Here is a 22,060-nt window from a genome sequence, read left to right as displayed (position 1 = left end):
CTCTTTGGCTTAAGTTATTTATATCGCATTATGCCAACATACATCTAGTCAGGGTCGACACACCATGGGGATCCAATCCAGATAAGTTGGATTACTTCTTCTATTTTCATGGATGGATATCCGATCCGGATGACTCGAACGACTCTTATTTTCATGATTCCTTGCCCCCCCAAGGACTTAACCTTTGAACTCCAAAGACCACAAGTCGTGATGGTGTTCTAAAAGAGTTGTTCCAATAGAACCGAGATCTGAGTCCACTTTCATATAATGGATATATAGATATCTGGATGACTTGCCTACCCAAATTACTCAACACTAACTCCAACTTCAAGAACTCGACTCTTAAACCCACATGACCTTGTGCCGACACCACATTCTTAAACAATTTTTTTATTTCAATATTTAATTTTTTCCCCACATTATGTAGAGTGATGAAACATACCTTTACCTCCACACGCTTTTCCTCCACACTTCCAAGTCATTTAAATTGCACTCAATTTCAACATCCTCCAAATTGCACCACTCATACTTAATCAATTTCAACACTTAGTTGATTTGTCGATGTGCAGAGAAACTACACACACATTCTCCCCGCACACTCACGTTCCGCACATCAATCCTTTGCATACTATCATCCACGTCATGCTACCACCTAAGTTGCAGGAAACGTTGGAGAAGGGTCCGTTTCCGGCCGGAAACGAGGAAACTCATGCCATACGGCTTGGAAACTCGTTTCCGACTGTACTAGCCCGTTTCTCGAGGTGGAAACGTGGTCAGTACGGCCAAAAACAAGTTTCCAGGTCGTACGGGGGAGTAAAAGTGACATTCTAATTTATTTTTCATTTTCATCCTTTTACTTAAATTTTTAACATTACCATGAAATGACTCAGGGTGTTTGAGAGTGGTTTCGCCCTCATTGGATTTCATATGGAGAAAGTAGAATTTCAGATCTCACTCAAAATCCACCAGACTTATCTGTTTTTCAGGATTTCAGGACTGGGGGGATTGCAATGTTTCCATTGGATTTTGTCATGTACTAGGGTTTGGAACTTGTATTTAATCAAGAGAACCAAGCCCTCTATGCAGGGGAGACTCCCAATAATCAAGAGCACGTAGGGTACTAGGGTATGGAACTTGTATTTAATTAAGAGCACTAAGGTCGTTCGACTATGTAGGAGGAGACTCCCAATCAAGCACGAGATAAGAAATTAGAAATTTCTCGTGGCTGATTTTGGATATTGCTATTTTCATTATGTAATCATTCATGAGTAAATGTGATGTAAATTTAGAGACTTATAGTTTATGCATTGACAATTGACAATTTAATCATAATGTAATAAATTAGAATGTATCATATATGCTTTATGATTGCACATATTTATTAAATGTCCTAATATATATATATATATATATATATATATATATATATTGCATTTCCCCGTTTCCAAAATTTGGGGGGTCACGTTTCGTACCCGTCACTGTTTCGGAAACTCGTACCCGTTTCCCCGTTTCGTGCAACTTAGGCTACCACCTATCCACTACTCAGGGTCCACCCATTACATCGAGACTTCACATCTCAGATCGATCTACGGCCATTCCATTTCAACACTATAGTGCCCCAATAGCCTGCAGCCCAATATGGGACCCATAGTGTCCACATCGTCTGCCATGTCATTTATTAGATCATTTGTTGCAACTAGTCCAAGCCTACCACCTGTCTAGGTGTTGACTCATACGTACCATGCGTCACCTGTCAATTGTTTAGTTGGTTGGCCAAAATGCCATTTACGCTCGCCACGTGTCACTTGTTCCCATGTCAGCGATTCCTACCACCTAGTACTCCATATCATCACTGCCACATCACCTCGAAATATCGAATATCGGAAAGTTGGAGAGTCTTAGTGCCTTTGAATAACATTGATACTTCCAAGGTCTGATAGGCTCCTAACCCATGGGCATTAGGCTATTGGCCCTCTATGACCGGGGGCTAACTATATCAACTTTCTCGACCTTCAATGTTGCGTGATACTCGCTTTATTCCACCACGCTTCCTTGTGCACTTCTTTGGACACTTGTCCTTTCGACTTGCTCAATACTCCATTAACATCAACTATAGTTGACATCAATGACAGCACATGCTCAACAATCTCCATAAATAATGAGGGCCCTACAAAACTTTCCTTAGTCTCCTTTATTTTGATAGATTATTATTATTTATTTTTTATTTTATACAATTTGTAAATAATTTTCACTATGTGCTTATTCTTGTCTATTTGATTGTGCATCATGAATTTTTAAAATTTTCCTAAGTTTAGAATCAATTGAGTTTAATGATTTCAATAAGGAATAGATTTTCTCTACCATTTATCTTCATTTGTTTCATTTTAAAATTGTTTTGCATATTGCTTAAAATTCAATTGAAAATGACTTATTCCTATATCTAAATCAAAGATTTATATGGTCTTTCTACATATTCATTTTCCGCATATTCCAAATATCAGGGTCTAGGTTATCCAAAGCTAGGTTATCCGAATTCGAGAAAAGCATAGACAAGGCTTATTATAGCTTCTAGATTCTTGATTCCACTAATCCGGATCCAGTAGAATTTAATTATTATTTTTCAATTTTCAAATTTTCGAATTTCGAATATCCAAATCCAATGCTTTGTTTCATCAAAGCTTCCACATTCCAAATTAATTTACCAATCAATAAGCCCGTCATACAGTAGAAGGGGCTAAACGATGTTTTGAATTCTGCATATTCATTTACGCTAACATGTAATATGACATGTTATGTTGATGTGTCATATTACATAACAACTTATGTGAAAGATGACTTGGCAATATAACGTGTCATCCATATCTAGTGGAATTCTTTTGCATAAATATTTTACAAATTATTGAACATTCAAACTCCACTAATCCAAATTAGCGAATACTTTTGTGAAATCTATCTATATTTCCCAAATCCCAGATATTCGTATTCAAACTATTATTAACACTAATATCCGAATTGATATAATTCACCTCCACATCATCTGCTAGTACATCATCTACTAATTGTCCTCCACATCATATCCATGTACTCACATTTATAAGTATTATTCTACAAGGTGTCCCCATGGTAATGACGTGTCCTAACCTACAAGTTATCTGAATCTGATTAAATTTGGTCTTCCATTTCTTGTTAATTTTCAGATCCAGCTTTTTTGGATCCTGGTCTATTTTGTAGTTAGACTAAAAGAATACATGATTCACCAAGGTCCATATTGTTTGTGGTTATGCACACAAGTTAAGTTGGATGGTTGCTTTGAAATAAACCTTCTGTAAAATGCTTACAAGCGAATGTGTCATAAATAGTTAATCTGCAAAACTCAATGTTGAAAATTTTGGCATCAGGATAAAAATGGTGAGGGTTTGAAAAATGAAAAAAAAAAGGTAAAAATGAGCAAACATCTACAAATTTTAAAAATACAAATAAATAATAATAATAATAAGTGACTTAAATTACCTTGTCTGCACTGCAGCGATTTTTTGGATCAAATAGCAGTTTTACGACTATATCAAGATTTTTTCAAATTTTTCAGGATTGAAAATTTCTCAATTCTTTCGAACAATAAAATCAGTGCCAAGAATAAAATGCAATGTGGCGATTTTATCTATGATATAGAATTATCCAGCTATAATCCACTAGTTGTGATTCATTAATGTTTCTACCAGTAGGAATTCAATACTTCAACGAGTCAAACAAAGTAGAGTGAATTAGAAGGAAAACTTGATTGCTCAATTATATAATAATCCATCTTCATGATTATGTGGATACTTGATTTATTTTGATTTTAAATTTTTATAATTTCAATTTTAATAATTATTTTACTTCTAATTATTAACTTTTGTGAATTCTACAAATTATTTAGTGTTAATTTTAGGTATGTTCTATGCTTAGAGCAATTTATTTCAATTTTCACAGTTAGCTCAATATCTTTTCCAGATTAGTAATCACATCAGCATAATAGTAAATTGCAGATAGAACATAAACATAAATAGCAGAAGATAAACCAAGACAAGCGGACACAAGATGTGGCGCTAGCCAGGGACAAACCCCAATGTGGGGAAACCCTTGATCAATTCTTTTTATATGTTCTTCAATAGTTCAACGGAGAGAGAGAGAGAGAGATAGTACATATACAACAGAAGTCAACACTTTGACTTATCTAAATAAGAGCATAGATCATCTCTAAGAAGATGATACATGAGGTAGTTGAGCTCAGTTGAAGACATGCTGCTTCAACTGATTCTCCAAGGTGACTCCATTACCATGTTGCACCTATCATTGTGTTGCACCTCATCATCATGTTGCACCTCATTGTGCTGCACCATGTTGTACCCATCATCACTATGCTGCTTCTCATCATGCTTCACTAATCATGACTGTACCCATCACTGTATTGTTGCACTATGTTGAGCTCTTCATTGCACTATGTTTCACCCAAATGCATGTTGCAATACCTCATCATCCTGATGCTGCAATACCTTATTATCCAGGTGCTACAATACATTCTTGTTGCTGCTATATGTTCATCATTACCATGTTGTCCCATTGTTGCACCAATGTCCAACAATACTGATCTACACCATGCTGCACTATCACTACTATTGTGTGCATTATGTTGCATTGTACATCATGTTATGTATTGTTGCTCCTATGTGCACTATGTTGCACTGTACAACATGTACTCATTGTTGCTTCCATTGTTGTACCAATGTTGCACCATGTACCATTGCTGCACCAAGTACCATTGTTGCTCCTATGTACCATTGTTGCACCAATGTACCACTGTTGCACCAAGTACCACTGTTGTTATGACTGTGTTCTGGTTAGGGCATCATTGTGGCCCAAGTCAGCCCTAAAACATACCCACACAGTCCCTTAAACAGTTGTGGCTTCCTCCACAAGTATCCTCTGCCTCCACGTTGTTGATCTGAGCACTTTAATACCCTTGGACAGTCCTACGCATGCCCTGATTTGGTGTTAAGGCCTACGGCCTACCCAAGGAGAAATGGTGGCTCCCTTCACTGTTGTTTTGGGCATTGACAGCCCTCAATACACCCTATGTTTCCCTCCAAACAACTCGTAGAGCTTGCGGGCTACCCACAGCAGCCTACACTGCCCTTCAACAAGAGTTTAGCACCCAAGAACACCTCCATGCAGGCTAAAGCAGCCTTCCCTTGTCTCGGCCCTTTAGGGAGCTACCTCGGCCTCCCTTACAGCAAACTCAACCCTTCAATGACCCATGAAACAGACCTCTATTACCACGTTGTTCAATTCTCCTTTTCTATGGCTAAGACAGAGCTTCCCTTGCCTTCAACGAGTTCCTTTTCTTCTTGTGCGTTGCCTGCTAGGGCATCATCGAGGACTGCGTTTAGACTTCAAGCTTAGGCTCCTTCCCTGCTGCGTCTAGGGCTTCCTCCTCTTAGACTTCTCTTCCACTAAAACCCAAAACAAGTGGAGAGAAATCAACAGTGAAGTGTGTGTTCAAATGACTATCAAGTCACCTCCTTTTATACTAAAACGTTGAGCACACATGGGGGTTATTTGGTTGCTGGCCGACCTTGACGAATTTTCCCATAACACAAATAAATTCATATCTCCATGAATACTTATCGGAATCAAATGATCTTTATATCAATCCTACACCTCTCGATGAGAGGGATCCAAGAAAAATATCAACTACCATAAATAAGATGACCCACAAGGAGTTTGGCCCTAGTTGCCAATTTAACACTCCCTCTCAACTAAGGAGAACTCCATCTGCTGATCCAACTGCCAGACTGTACTATCTCTACCATCAATGCCCTGCACTGCTTTGCCCTGCTCTGCTGAACCATGAAGAAGAGGAATTGATCGAGAATGTCTCATACCATTCTCTACTGCCCCAAAGTCGGTCCCATATGAAGAGAGTGTGTCATACCACTCTTACCGATCCCAGATCAGTTCCAAAAGAGAGTGATTTATATCACTCTTACTGACCCGAAGTCAGTTTCATTGATCTCAAATCAATACCATAAGGGAGTGTCTCAAATCACTCATACTGACCCGAAGTCAGTTTCATTGATCCCAAATCAATATCAAAAGAGAGTGTCTCAAACCACTCATACTGATCCCAGATCAGTTCCAAGAGAGAGTGAGCTATATCACTCTTGCTGACCTGAAGTCAGTTCCAATTGATCCCAGATCAATGTCAGTCATCCTAGCATAGGGTGTACGATAGATACACGATGCGTCCATCGGTACTACTATGGTCCCTAACCTCATTTCCCTACTCATTGGCCAAATGAGAGATACTTCCCATGAGTCCCATACTGCATGGGTAGGATGCCTCTACAGAAGAACCACTCATCCTGTCCATAAGTCGCCACGGGGTATCACAGGGGAAGGCTGAACCATTCACCCTATACCCAGCGCACCACTAGGGGAGGGTGAGTCGCCCTATGGTCGCTTGTTGCTCCAAGAAGTACCAAAAGCCCCCCGGAGCTCCCAGAGCTCAATGCATGCATCATATAGGATCCTCATAAGAGGGTCTCTCAACGACTCCACGTCGTTCTAGAAAGTCACAAATTTGACCTTTCCTCGGGGCTTCGACAGAATGTCTGCGACCTGCATATCAGTCTCAATTCGATGGAGCCTTCTTGCTCATCGATGTACCATATCCCAGATAAAGTGGTACCTGATGTCTATATGCTTGGAGCGATCATAACACACAGGATTCCTCAACAGTCGAATCCCCCTCTGGTTGTCACATAAGATCACTGTGGTATCCATCATGTGTCAAACAGCTCACTGAAGAGCTTCCTCAACCAGGCAGCTTCACACAAGGTCATACTCGTAGCTGTGTATTCAGTCTCAGCAATGCTCAAAGCAACCATCTTCTGCTTCCTGCTCATCCAGGATATCGAAGCAGAACCCAAAGACAACCAGCACTCAGAAGTGCTCTTGCGATCCTCCACACTGCCTACCCGGTCAGCATTCGAATGATCATGCAGCTTCACATTCCCGGCAGTGTATCTCAATCCATGAGAGATTGTGCCCCAACAATATCTCAGAAGATTCTTGTCACCAATCTAGTGAGGCTCAACCATATATGAGCTCAAAATGCTAACTGCAAAACATATATCCGGACGGGAGTTCACCAAGAACATCAATGCTAGAATGAGTTTATGAAACTCAGAGGCATTTCCCAAATCAGGTTCGGCATCCCTACCACATATTTCTGAGAGTTAAGATCCATCGAGGTAGTCAAGGGCTTGCAGTTCACCATTCCAAATTCGGAATCCAACTCCCTCTTACAATTGCAAATGAGAGGGTCTGCACCTGTCAAAAAGAGGTCGTCCTCATAAGGTGCCAGTATGAGAGGTCTATCATCCACAACCTTCAAGCAATGGTTTGGATCGGCTTCACACCTAGTGAATCTCAACTTCATCAAACAGCTATCAATCCTCTCATATTAAGCTCGGGGTGTTTTGCTTCAAGCCATAGAGGGCTTTCTTCCACCTGCATACATGAGTTTCCCAATCATGAATCTCAAACCCCTCAGGTTGTTCCAAACCTGTGGACCTACAATATGAAGGGAATGGTCCCCTTTTAAGATTTTCCTTTGGTACATCTTGGACACGCACCTTCATGCTCTTCTTGAATTCAAGCATCCCTGTCACCATCTGACTCACATCGGGTAGGGCCCCTTAATAAGCAGACCTTTGGTGCCATAGATGAGATGTGTCAACTGACATGGTCCCCAATGGACCATCCTGCAACTTGATACAAATTGCCAATCCTGAACTCAAGAAAAAAAGCATCTTTGAAAATTCTATTTTCAAACACGTACCTTTCCATCGATGAATGCCACCTTGAAACCTTTGACTTCCATTGCCGAAATGGACACCAGGTTCTTCTTGCGATCAAGTACATAAAGAGATTCTTGTAAATGAATCAAGTTACCCTCATTCAATTGAGGGATAACATTCTCTACACCTTTTCCGGGATAGGTGGCATTGACTCCAAGTATAATCCCACGATTGTTTCCATCTCTACCAAATTAGAGAGTGCACCCTTCTATCCGATGAAGTGCCTTGAAGCACTACAATCAATAAACCAGATTCCCAAAGAGTTTGGAGGAGAGGGCCAATATAAGATAATGCTTCTTTATCTTATCAGAAACAACATTTGATTCTTCATACCTGGGGTTCCTTGCTTTCTTTGAAGAGTCGGTTATTTCCTTGATGACCTGCATTACCTGTCATTCCTCCGATTATTGAAGATGTTCCTGGAATGATTGTTATCTTCATCAAGTGATGTGCCCCTACCATTCGGACACTCCTTCACATAATGGCCGAACTTAATGCAAGCAAGGCATCTGCCTTTCCTTCCACCCTTAGATAGGGACTTCTCATTGAAGTGATCTTTAAGTAGGCCATCAGAAGGCTTCCGCTGCGCCATTCTGATAATATTCTCTGCTTCGACTTCACCCTTAGTGAATTTGAAGAGGGATGAGGAATCCATTGATCCTTTTGTCCTTTCCCAACCGTCTTCGGTGATTGCTTTTTCACTCTTGCTTGGGCTTCTTCACCTCAACTCTGATACCATGTTAATTTTAGGTATGTTCTATGCTTAGAGCAGTTTATTTCAATTTTCATAGATAGCTCAATACCTTTTCCAGATTAGCAATCACATCAACATAATAATAAATTGCAAATAGAACATAAACATAAATTGCAGAAGACAAGCCAAGACAAGAGGACACAAGATGTGACGCTAGCCAGGGACAAACCCCAATGTGGGGAAACCCTTGATCAATTCTTCTTATATGTTCTTCAATAGTTCAACATAGAGAGAGAGAGAGAGAGATAGTACATATACAATAGAAGTCAACACTTTGACTTATCTAAATAAGAGCATAGATCATCTCTAAGAAGATGATACACGAGGTAGCTGAGCTCAATTGAAGATGTGATGCTTCAACTGATTCTCCAAGGTGACTCCATTGCCATGCTGCACCTATCATTGTGTTGCACCTCATCATCATGCTGCACCTCACTACGCTGTACCATGTTGTACCCACCATCACAATGCTGCATCTAATCATGCTTCACTAATCATGATTGTACCCATCACTGTATTGTTGCACTATGTTGAGCTCTTCATTGCACTATGTTGCACCCAAATGCATGTTGCAATACCTCATCATTCTGCTACTGCAATACCTCATTATCCAGGTGCTACAATACATTCTTGCTGCTACTATATGTTCATCATTACCATGTTGTCCCATTGCTGCACCAATGTGCAGCGATACTGATCTACACCATGTTGCACTATCACTACTAGTGTGTGCACTATGTTGCACTGTACATCATGCTATGTATTGTTGCTCCTATGTGCACTATGTTGCACTGTACAACATTTACTCATTGTTGCTTTCATTGTTGTACCAATGTTGCACCATGTACCATTGTTGCACCAAGTACCATTGTTGCTCCTATGTACCATTGTTGCACCAATGTACCACTGTTGCACCAAGTACCACTGTTGTTATGACTTTGTTCTGGTTAGGGCATCATTGTGCCCCAAGTCAGCCCTAAAACATACCCACACAATCCCTTAAATAGCTGCGGCTTCCTCCACGAGTATCCATTGCCTCCACACTGCTGATCTGAGCACTTTAATACCCTTGGACAGTCCTACGCATGCCATGATTTGGTGTTAAGGCCTGCGGCCTACCCAAGGAGAAGTGGTGGCTCCCTTCACTGTTGTTCTGGGCATAGACAACCCTCAATACACCCTACGTTGCCCTCCAAACAGCTCGTAGGGCTTGCGGCCTACCCACAGCAACCTACACTACCCTTCAACAAGAGTTTAGCACCCAAGAACACCTCCATGCAGGCTGAAACATCCTTCCCTTGTCTCGGCCCTTTGGGGAGCTACCTCGACCTCCCTTACAGCAAACTCGACCCTCCAAAAGACCCATGAAACAGACCTCTATTACCACGTTGTTCAATTCTCCTTTCCTGCAACTAAGACAGAGCTTCCCTTGCCTTCAACGAGTTCCTTTTCTTCTTGTGCGTTCCCTGCTAAGGCATCATCTAGGACTGCGTTTAGACTTCAAGCTTAGGCTCCTTCCCTGCTGCGTCTAGGGCTTCCTCCTCTTAGACTTCTCTTCCACTAAAACCCAAAACAAGTGGAGAGAAATCAAGAGTGAAGTGTGTGTTCAAATGACTATCAAGTCACCTCCTTTTATACTAAAACGTTGAGAACACATGGGGGTTATTTGGTCACTAGCCAACCTTGACGAACTGTCCCATAACACAAATAAATTCATATCTCCATGAATACTTATCGGAATCGGATGATCTTTAGATCAATCCTACACCTATCGATGAGCGGGATCCAAGAAAAATATCCGCTGCCATAAATAAGATGACCCACATGGAGTTTGGCCCTAGTGGCCAATCTAACATTTAGGTAGCGAGAATAATTTTCTAAGCAAGAGAAACGAAGAAAACAATAACAAGGAGACAGGTGCACGAATTAGGAGAAGGAAACATGTTCATAGACAAATAAAGGAAATACTAGTTCAAGATCCTGAATCATGTGAAGTCACATGTATAACAAATTGAAATTTGTTATTACTAGTTCAAGATCATGAATCATGCGAAGTCGTGTATAACAAATTGAAATTTGTTATTGAAAAGACTTGGATGTGAACAAACCTTTACCAGCCAAAACCAAGTTGTGTATTCTATACTACACTTAGGAGGAAATCTTAAGACTTGAAGGGAAATATCAAAACAAATTTGTATCTCTAGCTTATAGGAGTCAAAAAAAAAAAATTGTATCAATGTGCATTATGTATGATCACATGTCAACTTAAGAAAAGCTTGCATCATATGAGAGTCATGGAATATGAATAGCTAAGGGTCACAATCAAGAGACCATAAATTCATTATATGTAAATTTGGAAACTAATAGAAAAGGGGATAAGCAAGTTGTATATTCTACTTCCAAATGTAAAATTACTCCAACTTCCAAGATTCTCATCCAAGATGGCACCTTTTGGACACAATCATTCGGACCATTGTCCTTTGTGGTTCTAATGTATGGGGAACAAATTTGCTTCAAACCAATTCAACTAAGACATAGCAAATATAGGCCCTCCTTTTCAAGTGCATCATCTAGTGCAAGCAAATTGTTCCCTAGGCATTGTTTAGGTAAAGTTCAAGGCCCCACATCTTAACCTTGAGATCATCTTCCAACTAGTCGTATTCCTTTGTATAGTCTTTTGGGGACTTGACCTCTAGGTGAAACAAGTATCCCTATTCATCACTTTGTGCTTTAGAGGACATTGCCTCAATCGGCCAACCTAGTTGTGCTTAATGTCAATGTTGGTGTTGAGAGATCTAGGAGATCAATGGAAGATAATATTGCCTATTTAAGGACTCAAGGAACTCCTTTTCCACTTTTTTTTTGCTACCCCAACTAAAGATGTCTTATTATGCTCTTTGTGAAGGAAGTATTTGGACACAAATTTTATTCCATGCATGTCTCATCCAAAGGCCTTCAAAAAGATCCCTCCTGTTGCCCTATATGATGTTTGCATCACGTGGTAGGCAAAGATTCATAAGACTTCAGATTCCATAAGTGGTAGGCAAAGATTCATGAGACTTCAAATTCCATAAGTGGCAAGCAAAGATTCATGAGACTTCAAATTCCATAACTAGCAAGCAAACATTATCGAGACTTCAAATTCCATATCAATGCAAAATATTGTATTACTTCTCAAACTCGCCACATAGATCGACCTACCTCCTCAAGACACGAGTTATCATTCAAGACATAAGGTGTACACCACCAAGACAATAGACAATTCAAATCTAGGGGGCCTAGAGCCAAACTCTCCCCACCCATCCCACCACCCCTCAAGTTCATTCAAGCATCCCATTCCATCAAGATTTTCTTCCTCGCAACCTTGGATGTTATGAAAGTTGAATTTCCTTACTCTTCAGGTCCCTACAAGATCATGCAACAAAAACAAAGCCAACAAAACTGTTTAAACCTTTCAACCCTTTCATGCTTTACAATCATCGTCTACCAAGGCAGTAGAATTACCCGGGCGGTCAAAGTGGCCGGAATCCGACCAAAAAAAATTTCAAAAAATCTTGCAGTAGCAGTGTTTGAATCATGTTTTCGATGGTGGAAATGGATTCAGCACCATCAAGAATCTCTGGGGCACCCAAAATCTTGAAGTTTGACAGTTGTTACCTGGATTTACAAAAATCCCTGCCGAAATTTCCATGATTTTCAGGGCAAATTTGAAGGCTAGTTAGACTACGGCTACACATAAATAATAAACTTTTCATAAAAGAATTTGCATTTATCAATCAACCTATCATCCATTGTGATTGAGCCAATATGTATGTCTATGTGTGTGTGTGTATACACCAGTATTATTGTCAAATAATACCTCGATTCATATTCAATAATGGGAAATTCTAAGTCACAGGACACGTCCACCAGGGTCCCGTGTCCCATATTTTACGTACTGGACACGAAAACGGCCCTAATACGTGTCAAATACGATTTTTATCGTGTCCTGTAAAATGGAATACGTATTCGCCGGTTTTCGTCGTGTCCTGAATTTGGAAAACACGTATTTCGTTGGTAGAAAACGTTGCCTGCATAAGCTGCAATTTTTTTTGAAAGAAACAAATAATTTTTGAGTGGGGCAACTTAATGATCAAGTCTAGGCCCTAGTATTGATATGCTATTCATGGTAATGTTAAATTCTTAAAGTAAAAGTGACATTCTCCTTAATCTTCATTTTCATCCTTTTACTTAAATTTTTAACATTACCATGAAATGACTCAGGATGTTTGAGAGTGGTTCCAGCCTCATTGGATTTCATATGGAGAAACTAGAATTTTAGATTTCATTCAAAATGCAGCAGACTTATCAGTTTTTTAGGATTTCAGGATTGGGAGATTATAATGTTTCCAGGTGACACCACCTACCCGGGCTACCCCTACCACCAGTAGAGGACGTGGTCTACCTCCTATAGCTCCTACTTCTAGTTCTTCAGCTTCTAGAGCATAGCAAACTCCCCTGCCAACTCCACCAGCACCAGCATCTACATCTAGAGGGAAAGGGAAAGTTGTGGCATTTTCTCACAAGAGGGGCAGAAGAAATCAATAGGATTAGACTTTAGTTATTTTCTTATGTGCTTGTAAGTTGTACATGAACAATGAACATTGAATATTCAAGAATCAAGACCAAGCATATCACATTCTAATTTCTAAATAGTAAATTTGATTCTATTTATTTTTTTAAAGTGAACTATGAACTTTGAGAAGTGTAATTATATTTTAATTTGATTAGATAAGCTGCAACCTGCAATTTAACATGGATAAAAAACTATATTTCGGTATATATATATATATATATATAAAAAAAAACGTGTCCCCCCTGTCTTATTTCCAGGTCGCTGCGTTTCGTATTGAATACTCGTATTTATGTGTCCTTCGTGTCTCGTGTCCTCGTGTCATGTGACTTAGGGGAAATTGAATAATGGCATGTTGGGAGGATTACGGTAACACATGGACAACCAATACAACATATTAATATTATCTAAAACAATATATACGTACTATGTATCACAAACAATCAGAGACAAATTTTGCAATGGCACCAAAAGTTTATTTGTCCGCCTATTAATTAGCATTTGTAAAAGACTACAAGGACTGTTCATCCAAGGAATAAACATTTATCCAAAAAGTTAAGATCTTCAGTAAAAGCAGCAGAGCAGCATCCAATAGTATGCTTACCATTATCAATACTGAGAGCCTCCCTAGATATCTCTTCCCTCGAGTTTTCTTTGATTGCTGTCCCTGGATTTGAATCATGAATCGGAATCATGAGATTTCTCTTTCCAAAGCCATTCTCTATTAGAAACTTAATAACAATAATCCACATCAATCAATAAACAACTAAGATTTAAATTCATCTCAAGTTACAAGCAAGATTAATTGCAAACAATGTGAAATTTAACTTATTGGTCAATCTATGAGAAAATCCTTCTAAAGATTAAGCTTTCAAGAGTTGTAACATAAGATATGCTGTAATCTATTATTTTATGCTGACATTTTTGGTTTAAATGAAAAAATAAAAAAGGAATATTAGTATCAACTAAAACGGCATGGAATGCAGTAAAAATGTAACAGAGTAATCCACGAGATTTAGGGCTGAAGGATGAACTACAAACCTGAACCACTATACATATAGCCAATAAGAAGAAATGCCCCCTGAAAATGGATACCAGATCTTTATTACACTATTCACGTATTTAAAATTGAGATATAGCCAAAGGACAGTTATTGACCTCTGAAATACCTTTATGGAAACTAGACAAATAGTTCTAAGAACAACAAAGTACAACATTTGAAGAAGAATACCAGGAGGAGCAAGCCAATTGAAAGTAAAGGTGATGACCGAGACTTCTGATGAAATGGGCCAGTCGATGGTGTAACTGTACTCTCTGCAAAACGTCTAGCAATGGGATTCACTGGTCTCCGAGACATAGCTACACCCCTCTAAGACCAGATGTTCACCTGCAAAATTTAGATTATCAAGCACTCGTCCAACCATAGAAAAATCTGATATTAGCATGCTGTCAGATTCCACTATGCATATGGCTCAATGGGTCTGCATATGGTATGGTCAGAATTTTCAAGCACAGATACTGTGGTTTAAAAATGCATAACATGTTAACCTTCTAAAATATAAGGTTTTTCATGAACTGCATATAAAGATGTAAAGAGCTCATATCAGCATAATGTCATGATGACATTTGCCTCAAAATAATTCAGCTCAACGGGCTATGTATTTCATAATGACAAAAGTTTAAACTATCAGAGTACAACAGTAAGCATATTGATAAGCAGAAGAAGATATTCATGTGATTGAAGGACAGCGAAAGTGTGCATTAATCTGAATTTAGGCTTTGGCATAAAACTACAAATTACATGCAATGACTAAAATACTCCAAATAAAACAGTTAGAGATAGACACCAGCTAGAAGTTCAGCTTCAGCCCAATGGCCTATGTAGTTCAGGTGGACGAAAATTCAAATCATTGGAATGCAATGGTAAGCATCTCGGTAAGCGGGGGAAGATATTCATTCAATTGAAGGACATATGAAGGGCACACCAATCTGAATCTAGGCTTTGGCATAAAAATACAACTTGCAAACAATGACTAGCAAAATGCTCTAAATATAAAACAGATAGAGACAGATACCAGTTAGAAGTTTTCATTCTGTTTGCTTAATTAGAAATTATTATCATACTTGGATCGTAACAATCTATTGAACCAAGAGTCTGAAGTTTGTGTTTTTGTCCTACAATCTAGGATTTCTATCATCACTTTTTGTAGTCTGTTCAGCTTTTCATTTGCCAGTAATTCTTGAAGATAGTTGTTTATTGTTATGTTCAATTTCTATCATCTTTACTATGAAAGGGTAAAGATGAGATAAGATAATTTTATTAATGCCCAACAAATGATCACAAAAAGTAGGTCAATCTAACAAAAAGGGTACCAAGTGAACTCCCCTATCAACACTAGGAAAGCCAAGAGCAAGCATTGTTCATTTCCAACATTCTGTTTGTTTTCTAAATGTATTTTCTTCTCCCAATGGCTTTTGGAAGCGGGCCACACCATTTCACAGTGCGTAGTTCATGGCTTGGAGATATTCTATGATGCTCGTCTAGATTTGAATGGATATAACCTTTGTAGCATTTCAACTTACATTGTTAAAGGAGGATTTCTAGATTCCATAAATAATATTTCAATTTTTCTTTCATACGGTTTTCAGTGCCTCTTAATCAAGCCAGGAAGTTACAGATCACCCACTTGGCCAAAGCCTAACAACATTTGCTAATTGTGCTGAACTGATAGCCACAATATTTTATTTGCCCTTCTACAGTTGTATCTCTTTGATGTGTGCCAAAATGTGGTCCCATTGTGACAACCACTCAATCTTCCCAAGAGGACATACCAGGATTCTAGATATTAAAAGTTTAATACCTAAAACTGGCTTAATAGCTAGATACTAAACTGGCCCATGCCTACTGTCAAAACACAGCATGTAATGACCTTACTCGGGAAAGGATAAGCAAAGTGAAGGTCAGGATAATCATGAATCGGTTAAAAGTCACATTCAACTATCACAGATAGTCAGAGAATACCTGCAGATAATCCAACAGACCAAACCCCCTCCTACCTTGAATGCAATAGATGCACACTTGAGATACTTTACCATCAAATTAGTCAAAACGTCTTTATAAACCAACTACAAGATCAATAAAGAATACCATTCATAAGTGTCCATACTGCAGCTGCTTTCAGAGTAAAGAGAGGCAGAAAGATTTCCCTTTCAATGAACACCAGAGCGAGCAGGACCGAGTATTGGTGAGGATCAGCAGTCACTCATAGCATCTATTATAAAGAAGAAAACAATGAACGAGCACAACACATTTGGTATATTTTTGGAAAATTAGTTTAAAACACTTCAAAAAGAAACTACAGTGGTACAAGCACTTGGAAAGAAAATATCATTAATCTTCAGCAGCAGCTACCAAAAAGGATCAATAAGACTAGGAAGTTATAGAGTGTGTACTATATAGCAAGTGAACTCTTGATGCATCTGCAATCTAGATTCTAATATAAGCATGTCACTTGACTCTAATATAAAACACACATAATCAAATAATTTATATTTAGTTGATCAAGCTGAGGGGTCAAATATAACTCCACGCTCACCATAGTTTGGGAGATCTGCGGCGGTTGCTTAAGAATTTCAATCATTGTGGTCTTTTTGCTTGTGATTTTGCTCATTGCAATCCCAGAAACCCAAGGCACTATCTAAATCACCCTCCCAGAAGAACCCAACCAATGTTGAAAAACTCTACTGCAAACAACTCAGCAAGGTCGGAGTATAAATATTAAAAACACGAACTCAAACTCAAAAAAATATAAATCATTCAAATTGAGATGATTTAATTTCCTTTCTGGAATTTATATTGTGTGCTAGCAAGATTTTGCATCTGCCCGCGAATTTGACTCATCGAGCAGCAACTTCACTGCAAGGTTTCAAAATCTAACTTGTGAGCACCGACTGCTTACTAGATTGATTCACCAGCAGAGTATCAAGTTCGGAACCAAAGTTAACTTGCCTTGGCAGCAGCTCAAAGCCAAGACTAGAACCAGCAGTACTAAGGAAAGACAGTGTTATTTTCCAACCATGGTCCTAAAAAAGCTGATCAAAGGAGACTGAAAGGTAAATACCCATTAGGAAACTTCTGCATTCTCTAAATAGAGTGAAGGTCACACATCCTACAGGTATTGGCAGCAGCCTATCCCTGTAACATATGCATGGTATTTGTCTACAATTTCAATTTTTCAGCGTACCCCAAAGTAAACTCGAAACAAACCGAATGCCAGGCCTTAAAACACATCGGGAGTTCAGTTAACTATAAAATCACTTTTAATTGTCATCATTAACAAAACAGCGTGCAGCTAAAACAAAAGATGTATATTATGGATCAATCTCCAATGCAACAGTCCAGCCAGAAAACCCTTCAAACAGCAATCCCAAAATTTCTACTATGAAAATTTAGCTAACCAGATCTGAAAAAATTAAGCCCTTTTAGCCTAAGGACAGAATCTGGATTAATAGTCTGTCGAATTTCGCAGAATGAAGTCTAGGTAATAACCAATTTCTAGCGTCTTGTTCAATGTTTCTGGTACACGGCAAGATCTAGCGAATTGCAGTGGATATTTGGACTCTGAACAAAATCACTTTTTGTATAATGAATACAGGGCTTGAAGATTGAAGTGTAAACTGCAGATCCAGTAAAATTGCTAGTAAGATTTTTACCTGCAGGAAGAAGGCAATGCGATCTGTTCGAAGCGGACAGCGGTTTACTGTTTCTTTTTCTTCAATTACGTCTAATGCTAATGCTCTGCTTCCATGCCTTTTATAATTCCGGTGGAACTGAAATTTTATCATAAATAAAATAAGTCGGTGAGACGTGTGGGTCCCATCTCTTTGACATTCTACTTTCGAGATATGGGACAGACAACATCCTTTCTTCTTGATGGAGAAATAACGATCGATTTTGGTGGTGGGTTAGGGTAAGAAAAAGGTCATAAATTCAAAAGTCAAGCTTCTATTGAAAAAAAATTGTAAGAAATTTATTTGTGTAATTTGTTATCTTGGTACTAGTATTTTATCATCTCGATTCTTATTAAATGTTGAGGTACTTTTCATTATTAAAATCACACATTATGAAATATATTCTTATTTCACCTAATCAGTAAGGAGGATGATGTTTAGTTCTTATTTTGATGTTTAAAATTTAAGATAAATTTGAAATTAACATTATAGATATAAATTTGAGATAAGTTTATATTTAATTTATCATATTTATAAAGGAGAAAGGGATGCCGAAATGAATTGGGATTATATTTTGTTTGAAGATAGGAGAAATGTGTTGGATGGTTCATGGATAACTAATAAAGGGTACATTAAAGGGGTTCAAGAATAGTGTATTTAAAATTTCTCTCAAATAGTTAAACAATGTTATAGTCGACTTCTAAATGTATACAAGAATTTTCATATTTCAATGTAACATCAGTTAAAGGTTAAACACAAACAGTGGTTATAGGTTAATTGTTGTCATGAGAGAATATGGGTGATAAATTATAGAGTTAAGAATCGACCTCTCTGAAGTGGACCTTTCAGTTTCTAGATTTGACTCAGGCCCTATTGGAATCAAACTCACAAGTGGAATCTGGAAAATACTTTGGCTTTGAAGAATGACTACGACCAATAATTGGGAGAATGAGCCCTTCCCCGGTAGCCTCTTGACGACCCTGAGCCTTTGGGTCCTCCGAGGACCTTTGTAAAGTTTCCCATCGCCTGCTGCGAAAGCCTGTGGAGGTTAGCAAAGCCTTCAAATATGAAGTCCACCCAGGAAGGACCTTCCGGCGAGAGAAGAAGACGAATAGAAAAGGACCAATGAAAACAAACCATGTGTCAAACTTGGATAGGTGTGAGGAGGACGAAAATCAAGTTCTCTGTTTTGCTGCGATGAACAATGTTTACACAGTGGAAGCCCGTAGAGAAAAATGCCTATCGGCGTAATAAATATGTTATAATATAGATAAGTTTAATAGTTATCTAAATCATAACATATTTACACTTAAGGTGTTCCTATGATGGGTTTTGGTCAACAGATTTACCCAATCACAGCACTCGTTTTCATCCTCCTTTGTTGAACAACTTTTGAGCACGTGACAAATTCCACTAGCTCAATAAATGATTAACACACATCAACATATTGGCATCTTGATACCTTAGTGAATTTGGTTGAAGAAGGATGCATTCAATATGAGCATGACACTAGTGACTATAATTACTCTCACGCAAGTGGAAATTAAGAAGAAAGAATGTAAGCTAAAAAAAAATTGATGGTATTGTACACTTGTAATGCATTTAATAAAAAATAAAATAGATGGATTGTACACTTCTAGTGCATTCATGTGTATTACTATATATAGAATACGAAATTATAAAGAAAGTGATTAAAGTTGTTCTATCTCCAATTAAATACAATAAAGTATGTAAATGGTTAATTTACATTCAGTTGCACAAAGAAATAATGACAATATGAGCATCGTACTAGTGATTAAAATAACTCTCACACAAGTGAACAATTAAGAAGCAAAAAAGTAATTTATGGCATCGTACACTTTTCATACATTTAAACAAAAATAAAATTAATGACATTGTACACTTATGATGCATTCATGTATGTTACCATATAGATAATACAAAATTGTGGAGAAAATGATCAAAGTTGTTCTATCTCTAATTAAATACTATAAAGTATTTAATTGGTCAACTTACATTAAGTCACTCAAAGAAATAATGGTAAAGTACAAAGAGGAAAAACATGTAAATACATAAATGAAATACAATTTATATTCATGTCCACACATATTTGTTACACTAAGCCTCATTATCCTCAATGGGGGTGGAAACCAACACATGACCCACGGAAGACGTGAAATTTGCATGCAATGGCCAAGGATCACGTCGATACAGACATGTGGGTGGCAATCAGGATGGGATTACTAATATAGCATTCGACGACGTTCGCTCATAAAAAGTAGATGATGATGGAGGTTAGAAAACATATATCCATGCATTTGGAAAGAGTGAGGATCTCATATCATTCATTGTTGGTAAGGTGGGTATTAATGGGTCTGACAAGTACAATGGAAGTGGATTCAGCGGGCTTGCTACACATTAAAACTCCTTTGCAGTACAAAGAGAATGTTTGTCTAAAGAGTTGTGCCAAACACACCACTTGTCCTCCATCGCGTTGTTCTGGGCAAAGTAACATTCTTTCGAACACGTCAAGTTTTCTTCTCTTGTGGGATTATAAAGAGCAAGGATGTCAAGGGTGGAAATAGCGATGAGTTGTGGTAATTTGTACCAACACAAGGTTTGAGGTTTCATATTATCTTCATATGTTAGGTATGACACTCCCTCATTGTCGATTGTTTCTCATCTAAGCCTACTGAGAGAAATGTTTGAGACCAGGGAGCCTCCTTATCCTCAAGGCACTCCATGTCAATGTTTTTCATTTTGTTTATTTTACATATTGCAACCTTGGGGCCAGTATTTGAACTCATGGTGGTTCTTCCCTCTTTGGCACTACAGTGTTGAAGAATCTATGACATGTCATTATTAGTCAAGTTCTTCTTTACATGATAACAATTTGTGAAGTTATTTTACAATTTTATCTTAGCTTGATCTTCATATTATTATTAGTGTGTGATTGATTCATCAAACTGCTATAAAAAACAAAAGAGACAAGAACACAAAGTATTTGGCTTTCTACAAGGGCCAAAACCTCTCCCTCTTGGAGAGGAAAACTCACACGAAATTCTTCTTATAGAGATTCCAATTGACGAATACCAAGACCATGACCCTTGAAACTTTCTACCACTCCAAGACCAGGACATCAATCTTCTTTTTTGTCACTGTTGAGATCATCATGATTGTTGCACCATTGAAGCCATCATTGTTGCATCACTGAGATCTTCACTACTACTTCTTCACCATGTCAATGAGGTTTATTGAGATCTTCACTGTGATCCTTATTCTATTATTTCATTGATGCATCAAGAACTACCTTATGACAATCACCATGATGATTGTTTCATCATACCTCCATTATTGTATTCTAGCTGAGATCATCATCACATTAACTGTGAGCATGCCGAGAGTATATTTCTAGACTGTGATTACAATAGTGAGATCTTATTCCGAGATAATGAGACTGTCTAAATACAATGAGGGTTCCGAGCCCTTCTTCATCATATGTATACATTGATTGTTATGAAAAAAGTCTACCGAGATTGTAATACTGAGATCCTTACTTTCCAGTTAGGTCAAGACTATAGTAGTTACTGTTGCTTCTAATTGTGTCGAGACTGTGATCTTAATTCACTGTCATAATTCTGAGACTGATCATCTTTGTCACTGTTGTTTCTGCGTCTCTTCATCAAGACTGTGATTCTCTTCTTGCATTGATGTCGTCATGATACCTTCGAGTATGCTGGGATATACCGAGATCCTTATAATTTTATTTGTGCCGAGACTGCAACCTTCAAGGTATGTCGAGAATGTAACTAACATAGAACTCCTTGCGTCCTCTTGTCATGTGTTCCTTAGGTCCTTGTGATCATGCGTGTTGTCATGTGATAGAGTGAGACTAGCCAGGGTTTCTCTTCTGCTCCTTATACCCATCCGAGGTAGCAGTTAAACCCGAGTTTTGTCCCTCCCTTGATGTGGATCTCTGCTCCCATATTCACCTGAAATTTCAGGGAGAAATGCGAGTTCTTCTTGTTTCTTTTGCACTGACCCTAGATGGGTATTTATAGT

At 38.3% G+C, this 22,060-nt stretch overlaps 1 protein-coding gene across 3 annotated transcripts in view; it reads right to left on the bottom strand.

Annotated features, from left to right (window-relative positions):
• Nucleotides 1-18,128, bottom strand: part of LOC149224952 (putative pectin methylesterase CGR3) — a 58,250-nt gene extending 40,122 nt beyond the window's left edge. For all 3 annotated transcript variants that reach the window (XM_089386354.1, XM_089386356.1, XM_089386355.1), the window contains exons 1-4: nucleotides 17,981-18,128; nucleotides 14,499-14,654; nucleotides 14,309-14,348; nucleotides 13,872-13,934 (exon numbers count right to left, since the gene is read on the bottom strand). In XM_089386354.1, coding sequence (XP_089242480.1) covers nucleotides 13,872-13,934; nucleotides 14,309-14,348; nucleotides 14,499-14,624 — 229 coding nt within the window. In that variant the 5' untranslated portion in view covers nucleotides 14,625-14,654; nucleotides 17,981-18,128. The remainder of the gene's footprint in view (nucleotides 1-13,871; nucleotides 13,935-14,308; nucleotides 14,349-14,498; nucleotides 14,655-17,980) is intronic.
• Between the last annotated feature and the right edge of the window lie 3,932 nt (nucleotides 18,129-22,060).

Source organism: Pinus tabuliformis, chromosome Q (assembly GCF_031772625.1).
Source record: "Pinus tabuliformis cultivar Carrire ecotype Pingquan chromosome Q, CPIR1, whole genome shotgun sequence".
Taxonomy (NCBI): domain Eukaryota; kingdom Viridiplantae; phylum Streptophyta; class Pinopsida; order Pinales; family Pinaceae; genus Pinus; species Pinus tabuliformis.
The sequence above is the reverse complement of the archived record's forward strand: the minus strand, read 5'-3'. Positions and strand labels throughout refer to the sequence as shown.